Genomic DNA, 8546 nt, shown 5'->3' on the forward strand with positions numbered 1-8546 from the left:
GTTGGGAGCCAGGCCCAGGGACGCTGGCAGGGGTGGAATCGGGAGGAATGTTATTTAGCCTTACTACTGCCACCTTAAGAAAGATAAAGAAATACTTGATCTCAATCTACATGAAAAGCCCAAACTTCCAAAGAATAGGGACCCACCATATTACTGATATTAATTATATGTTGATTTCTGTTCTCTGTCTCTCTAAAGGGGTATGAAAAAAAGTAAAGGGAAATAAATATTTGACAAATTAGGAAGAAAAGGATGACTGGAACGGACTTAAGAGTTTATTTGTATCTTGAGAGCACTGCTTGGAGCACTCTCTGCACGGGGACCAAGATACTGGGAGCATGGAGCTTGGGAATCGTGTTCCCAGAAACTCCTAAGTGCCATGCAGATTCCCCATTGTGAGAGGTGTTGGACAGCAGATGGCCATGTCATCGGAGTGCCAGATAAGGCACTGAAAACAACTCTGGACATTTGTTGTCTCTGAGGGAAAGGCCATCCCCTGAGTCTCTTCGCATTTCCTGGGAGAGGCATCCCAGCATGCAGGAGGCAGGGGTCAAGCAGGTGGCTCTGTGAGAGTGCCAGGTAGGGGTGTAACCTCAGACCTCAGTCCGGGGGATGACAGTGGAAGCCATTTAGAGCCATGTGGGCTAGACCTCCTATGACCTGTTAGACATGGATGCGTTCTATCCAATAAGTTGATGAATGCATGACACTGGGTAGGGGTGGGGCACAGTACATGAGCTAAGCATATATGTGAAGATGGTCAAATAGAATCCTCTGGGGAATTCATAATGCTCAAAACAACGCCCACACAAACAAATGTCCACAGATCAAGGCAAAAGATAACCACATCATATTGCAGTGAAGTCCGTAAAACACCTTCTCACTTGATGGCTTGACCCCTTAATTCCTGTAGTCAGAGGCTGTCTGACCAGCCATGTCCACTTGGGTCTCCTAATCTTTGTTTAGACCTGTTTTCCAGCCTCTGGACCAGGTATCTACCATTTGGTAGGGTGGACAGTGACAGCCAAGCTCAGAATACTCCAGGAGCATAAGGCATTAAGAACTGCATGATGCTATGGTTTCTTCCTAGTGCTCTCAGGACTCGGGGTAGATAAAATAGAGCATTTAACCTCCATAGGTAAATATTTAAAGATTCACATGAAGCAGTCAAGAAACAACTCCAGACCAAGAAAGAAATAAGCACAACAGAAGATGTACACTGTAATGATTCAGACAGCCACAGGGATACTTAGACACCTATAGCCTTCTTATGCCAATCTAGGTAAGTATCACGGATCAAGCTTCTAAATACACAAAAGACTGATTAAAGTATGCACTGGTCCCATGCAAATGTGAGTTTGTGTGTTTATGGGGTGTTGGTTGGAAGATTCCCTCCTTCTCTCAGGGGTTCTATATCAAAACTTCCTGAGTGAACTGGTAAGAAGCAAAGAAGAATGGGAGTGTGTGTGTGTGTGTGTGTGCGCGCGCGCTCATAAGCAAGCACACACACATGCAAGAAAGAGGGTGATCTTACAAAATGGTGATATAACTGAACCTGTCTTTATACCAGTGTTCTGAGATAGTTCTTATTCATTCAGCCTGAAACTCTGGGGAAGGCAATTTATCTTCCTGCTGCTGTAGGGAGCCCTGGTGAGAAGCACACAACCATATGAATATATGAGTGTGTGTGTGTGTATGTGTACATACATTATCATTATACACAGGCATTAGTATGCACATACAAATATGAAGAAGGGGCCCCTTCGGTTTCATCAGGAGGGCCAGAAGCAAAGTTTGAACTGCACAGATAAGGAGAAAATCTGCAGTGACCACAAGTTCTGGTAGAAGAGCAGAAGAAGGAAGCCAGGTTTTTGCTTACATTTGGCTTCTCCCTGACGGGAGAAACAGAAGACATGCTGTTTGCTTGCAAAGCCAGCCACCCTGGGAGGTGCTTTGCTTTCTCGAAAACTTTTACCCTTCATTTAATCAACAGATGGACGTGCTCTGTTGTGGATTTTTTTCTGAGAGTCTTGCACCTCTAAGAGCTGTGTTGGCTGGCATAAATGCAGCCTCAGATGGCAGAGGTGCATTGGCATTCCAAAAGAGTGGGAAGGAACCCATGTACTTGCCCTTTCAAACTCAATTCCACAGGTGACTTTTGATGCCTTTCTCTAAATAGGCACTCACATTCCCTCTCCTGAATTTCCCTCTCCTTCCTGCACCACTACCAGCCCCAGGGCTCCCAGTGGCAAGGAGCCTAGAGGTGGCAAAGTTCTTTCTGGAGAGTCCACCTGCTTCTCTGCCCCTGCTAGGCTGCAGAAAGGAAACAATCAGCACCACGGGCGAAATTTCATTTTATACCCTGAATTCAGTGCTGTGTAGGATTCAGAATTCAACCCAATTTAGAGAACTCATTGACGTTCAATGAAACTCTTTACAAGCTTTTGCCAACCACTGCAAATTACCCCCCACAATGCATTCTGTAATTGCAACCCCCTTTTCAACAGTGCAAACCACACACATTCGCTTTCGAATACACTTGTGCAAGTCAGACCCTAGTCAAGCTGAAATATTCACCTAAACCAAGCTCCCCCTCCCTGCCATCTCCTTCCCTGGCCTGGATCTGAAGGAGAGGAGGTGCCCAGAAGTTCAAAGTGGCATAACCACAGAGATACTACCTAATTAACATACCAGAAGCATAAAGAACTCATTTGCATTGGAGAGTTTGAGCTGGATATTGACAAGCGAAAGGAGAAAGTCATTCCCCTCCCCTCCCATACCCCTTCTTTCCAAAGGAAAATAAACAGTACCATTTTGTTGCATTTGCAAAGGCAAGGAGGCAATGCCAGGGCATCTCAGCCCGGCACCGAGAGACGCATCCATCAGTCCGAGTTCCCGAAGCCTGCCCACATTCCTGCCCACAGCCTCCCGCGCCCTGACAACCCAGCTGACTTTCTTCCAACTCCGGCAGCGCAGGGGTCCTACCTTGACTGAAAAGGAAGAAGCAGACGAAGAGCAGATCGAGCTGGAAAGGTTTCATTCCTCAGCGCAGCGAAGGAAAGCCGGCGGGGTAACTTGGGTGTGCAGTTAGTTTCTCTTCCTTGGCGGTTCTCTGTGCTCAGCCTCCGCCGGTCCTCTCGGGTTCGCGCCTACCATCTGTCCGTCCGTGGGTCCCTCCGGGTGGCTTCGGTCTCTGTGCCTCTGGGTATCTACAGCCAGCAGACACAAACTGCCTGTTTTTAGCCGCCTCGGGAAGCCGGGATTGTCAGCAATGTCCCCACTCGGAGCAAATCCATTCTCTCGCTCTTGGCATCCCAGGCACACGGCTTCCTCAGGCGGGCTCCTCCCACAGTGAGCGAGCGAGCTAGTGACGAGTGACAGAAGGACTCCTTTCACTGAAGCTGAGGCGAGGGGAGAGGGAGGGAAGACAGGTCATCATTAAAGAGGAAACACTCGGAAAAAGAGATCTATGGAAAACGGACAGTGGGGGAAAAGGCTGTGTTCTTTCTTTTCCCTAAATAGGGAAAAATTCAGCTTTTGTCATCATTATTGACCAAAAGGCATCTTGAGCTTGGAGCGGAGCTGTGACTTTTTGTCCACACGGCGTCTTGTTTAACAGTGAAGTTAAGGATGGGTATATGCATGCATGTGCACAAAAACATGCATGCCCTGCCTTTGCACAGGAACTGGAAACTGGGCTGAAAGGGAACTAGGAAGGGGGGTTGTGCATCTTTCCCTAGGAAGGACTTGGCCAATGTGTGCAGCGGGAGGCTCAGAGTTGGAGGAGAGATAAGCACGCTTTGCATTTCTAAGAGTTTCCTGTGGGTGGGTGGGTGGAGGGGGGGAGGTAGGTAATAAAACCTGAACATTTGGATCTTAGTTTGCTTTGCACTGCTCCTGGAAGACAAAATGCAGGAACGAAAGGAAAGGCAAGTAGGTTTGTGACACACACCCATTTATTATTATTATTATCCTGGTTTGTGCATTTCCTAACAAGGACAGGAGAGCAGCCTGTCTTTGCATTCAGAGCCTCTCTAATGAGCGCTCCATCACTCTGAGCCTGTGTTTTCTCCAAGAGGTGCTGTGAGTCCAATTGCGAAGGAGAGGCCAAGGTCATAGGCAACCGCTTCCTAAGGATCTTCAAGTCTTTTACCTGTCATGAAATTCACACTCCACACTCAAATCAAACTCGATTTCTTCCAGGATACCAACATGAATTTATCTGGGTCTATTTACTTAATAGACATTTAGGTATGCTTGGTATAAACAGGCCATGGAGGGAAATAAAATAATAGGCACAGACCATGCCTTCAGAAGCTCATAATCTAGTGTGCAAGCAGAGTATACACAGAAGATACAAACTCTAAGGACGTAACAAAGCAACACAGAAAAACATTCAATGTTATGCAGTGTGAGAAAAAGAGGTAAAGAGAGAGGAGAGGAAAACGAAAGAGGCTCCCCTGACATGTGCCATTTAGCGTTCAATTTTAAAATCAATCATTGCTTTCTTCAGTCCCTGGACCTTGGGGAGGTCTTCTGGAAACTCTTAGCCTTTCCTCCCTCAGTAGCACATCTTTTGAGGACTCTGCTGACTACAAGGCACATTCCAACTCCAAGTTTCCATGTGGATGTTAACTTTAAGAAATTATCCCTTGGTATTTGTGAACAGGAAAGAAAGAAGCAGAGGCATATAGAAGTGTGCTAGTAGGAGCTGATACCTGCTAGTTGACACCAAAGATCTACAAATTGGTAGGTGTCTGCTTTGTTGACTTTTCTATTCTTAACTTAATAGTTTATTTAACTGCATCGCTTAGAGGTTGTTAAACATATCAAAGGGAAATTTGTAAGCAAACTTTGGGGGGAGAAAAAGAAATGCTGAGCAACGGAAGCTAAGAGGACACAAAAGAGGCAACCCATTAGCTAAATTAACAAACAAGTTACTGAAGCAGTGTCAGCTCAGCCTGAGTCCATTAGCCTGGTATAAGAGATCATGCAATAAATGGAAGAGGCAAATCAGAAACACACACAGGAGATGAAGAATAATTTTCAATAACATATGCCAAATAACACATTAAGACTGAAAATAACTATGTATAGCGCCGTCACCTTAGTACTAGGTTTCCATTAAGCCTGTGGGGCTGTTGGGGAGAAATTTCAGGTGTCTGCGTGCCATTCTTGCAGTGAATTAGATACATATTAGAATACAGATTCTTCATCAAATTTAGCAACATCTGATGTTTTAACTAAAGATTTATCTTTTAAGCTGTTGTTTAATTTTGAGTGCTAATTCCTCAATGGCCCAGGGACCAGATTTGCTTAATTCGGCCCCAGAGGGAACTATTACAAAACCAGGGTCACAAGGCTAGTGAAGTGTGCAATACGCAATAATCAGGCACACGTACAGGCGTGCGCACTCCACACTCGCACTCACTCTTGGAAAGAAGAGGGGGGGGCCTGGGAGATCCGGGTTGGAAGGATCTTGTTTCGCTCTCCCTTTGGTCCCCAACACTGGCCTCATGGCCCCCTTACTGGCTTCAGGTACCCCCTCACCCCCACCACCCAGCCAGCTGGGCCTGTTCCCCTCTCCACTCCCCTCTGCTCCCTCCCTGTAACCTCCGGTCTCCGGCAGAAAAAAAAAAAAAAAGCTTGGATTAAGTGATGAGCTGCCCGCCTCTAAAAGGACCAGGAGGCATCTCAAGCCTGAGTGCCGGAAAACCCACGGCAATCTTAGGCAGCCACCACGTGGGGCAGAGAACGCGAGCAGTACCTGCAGGACCCACAGCCGGTCGGGCTCTGGCGCCAGCCCCGACGGCGGCCCCGCCATCTCCGCTCGGCTGCCTGCGGCCCCACCTCCTCCGGGGGCTCGGTTAGCCTCCTGGCGCTGCAAGGCTGCCTGCGCGCGGTTTGCTCCCGAGGAGGGAGGAGGAGGGAGGCGGCGAGGAGCCGACGGCTCCACCTGATGGAGAAGCGCGGAGAGTCCCTAGACCTCGGAACGCGCTGCAAGAGGGGAAAGGAGAGAGACCGCCGCCCCTGCTGGAAGCCTTCGCGTCTGTGGGGCGGCGCGCGGGGGACGGGGTCTCTGAGGACAGTCGGTGGAGGCGGCAGCCCTAAAGAGACAGCCGAAAGCCAGTAACTTGGAAAACCGCCCGAATTCTGGTTTTCTGCACATCCAGGCTGGTTCCAGGTCTCTTGAGCCCACCGTGCAAGCCGGTGGGATGCCAGCAGGTGGCATCCTCTCCAGCGTTTCTTCACCAGGCGTGGAGCCCGGAGGCCGAATCCATCAGTCCTCAGCCCCCTCCCCAAGCCTCCAGGGCCAAGTCCTGTGTCCTGTGAGCCCCTGGCCCCGCCCCCCACCTCCGCCAGCCGGGCGAGCAGGAGCAGGGTGGCCCAGATGGAGGCGGGAGCCTACAGAGGATGCCGGCCCGCCCCAGGTTCTGCTGCTGGCTGGCCAAGAAGTGAAAAGTGAAAGGAGGGCAAGGCTGCCCCGGACAGCTTCCAAGCCCTGCTCTCCTGCTCTTCCAAGCCTTGCTGCCTAAAGGCAGTAAGTTGCTCCCAGGGTTTTCTGAGATCTGGGACGAAGAGAGTGACGTGCAAGGTTCTGGGTCCCGGTGCACGAGTGAGGGGTACGGCTGTCCAGTGCTCTGAGCAGGCTGGCATTCGGGCACACTGCAGACCTCAGCTCACCGCCACTTTCTCCTGACTTTCCTCGTAGCTGTCAGCCCATTGTCTAACACGTGTTATTCCCTCAGTTTGTCCAAAGGCCTGTTTTGGATACTTAAAGACATGGGGAATGACTATGAGAATTCCTGTTCCTGGAAAGTTTGTCCTCTAATTGGAAAGAGGTATACACAGGTGTGTATGTGGGAAAAGATTATAAAACATCTTATTGGCATTTTAATAAGAGAAATTGCCCTGGATGGCATCTGCCTGGGCCCTTCCTTTCCATTAGAGATGCATCCATTTAGGTTAACTTGCTTGGGGCCCTGCAGGAAAGCTGCAGGCTGAGGCAACAGTCCAGGGCCCCCATCTGGGCCCAGTGTCCCCACTGTCCTATCCTTCTCCATCTCCCCCACTGCCATGCTGGCCAGGCTCCCCATCACAGTTATTCTGTGTTCATGAGACACCATTATCACCAAGGAGAGGGAGCGGCTCTTTTAAGAGACGGGCAGTCATCATGTACAGAGAATTTCCTGTTTAATGCCTCTTCACAGTATTTGTTGCAGAGATACATTAGAAACCACATTCCCTTTTTGTTTTTCATATATCCTGCCAGTACTGGTTAAACCTCTTTTGTCCAGGGATTTAATACATTTTGAACAGCCTCCTACTGGGAGTTCAGGGTAACCTGACTCTCCAGTCGTAGGTAAGTTAATAGGGACTCCAAGCTACATACACTTCCAGAGAGTCGTCAGAGGTCCTCACTGGGTGGCAGCCTTTATGACCTGGGCAGTCACAGTCTTCTGGCCTATTTCTTTTTCATTTATCTGAAACAGATTTCTTCCTTACTTCTGTGAAGGTGGATTACGAGACCTTAACCCCTGTTCCCTGCAGTTGGTCTTTCCATTGTAGAGGGAAAGTATCAGAGAACCAGATATTCAACTTTCAGAAACATCCCCCAAAGGGCGGGGTGTCCGCTCCCCTGATTCATCAAGGATGAGGCCTCATGGAGGGAGTCTGGTGAGCCTTTTGATGTGGTGCTGGCCTGGCCACTGCTAACCATTGTAGTCCTTTAATGAACCTGGGCACACCTTTCTTCATCTATTAAATGATTGGTTTGAGCCTGTGGACCTCCAGGATTCCTCAGAATCCTAAAATCCCATTGTCTTGTGTTCCAGAGGTCACACCTTTCCTCATGGAGACATATGGAAGTGCTCTTTAAGGCCATCAGGGTTAGGGCAGATGATTTCAAGTGGTGGGTCACCATCCCCAAGGAGATAAGTGAGCAAGTGACAACCCTGAGATCTGCATGGGCCTCTCTGCTGTGATGGGTTCTGACTTTTCCTCAAACTGCTTCGTGTTCATTCTACTCAGCCTGAGAGCCCTCAGTCTTTCCCCGACTTACTGAACTTGTGTCTTTCCCTTGTCTCCTTGTTTTCCCTAGAACCAGACTCCACATCCAGACTTGGTTCTGGGTTCCAGAACAGACTTCCTGCAACATACGTTCTACAACCATGTTGGATGCAAAATGCAAACATTGTATTAAAGTAAGGGAATGGTGATGCCAGAGTGGCTAACTGGAGAAGACGTCCTTTAAAGGGAGCGAGGACAAAGATGCCTTGTATTTCTTGTCTTAATGTGAATCACACTTTACTGTAAAAAGTGTCTAATCCTGTATTTTCTCTGATACCCTGGCAGCCCCATGAAGGTAGGGACAGCACCTCTCTAGTTCACAGCTGTGTCCACAGCTCTTACCCAGGTAAGCAGTAGGCTCTCACTACATACTGTTGAATGAATGGTGAAGTTTTACCTAGTGCCCCACATCCTATTTCCTGTTTTCTGAATCCAATTTAACTTATTCTTCCCTCTGTTATTAAACCATTGTCAAA

General features: G+C 48.6%; 1 protein-coding gene and 1 pseudogene across 2 annotated transcripts in view; one reads left to right on the forward strand and one right to left on the reverse strand.

The window, feature by feature from the left end:
* KIRREL3 (kirre like nephrin family adhesion molecule 3) overlaps nucleotides 1-3401 on the reverse strand; it is a 574170-nt gene extending 570769 nt beyond the window's left edge. For both annotated transcript variants that reach the window (XM_033206178.1, XM_033206176.1), the window contains exon 1: nucleotides 2986-3401. In XM_033206178.1, the coding sequence (XP_033062069.1) occupies nucleotides 2986-3040 (55 nt within the window). In that variant the 5' untranslated portion in view covers nucleotides 3041-3401. The remainder of the gene's footprint in view (nucleotides 1-2985) is intronic.
* Nucleotides 3402-5959: 2558 nt separating this feature from the next.
* LOC117080854 lies at nucleotides 5960-6708 on the forward strand (annotated as a pseudogene).
* The last annotated feature ends 1838 nt before the right edge of the window (nucleotides 6709-8546 follow it).

This window comes from Trachypithecus francoisi, unplaced genomic scaffold (assembly GCF_009764315.1).
Source record: "Trachypithecus francoisi isolate TF-2019V2 unplaced genomic scaffold, Tfra_2.0 Lachesis_group8, whole genome shotgun sequence".
Classification (NCBI taxonomy): Eukaryota; Metazoa; Chordata; class Mammalia; order Primates; family Cercopithecidae; genus Trachypithecus; species Trachypithecus francoisi.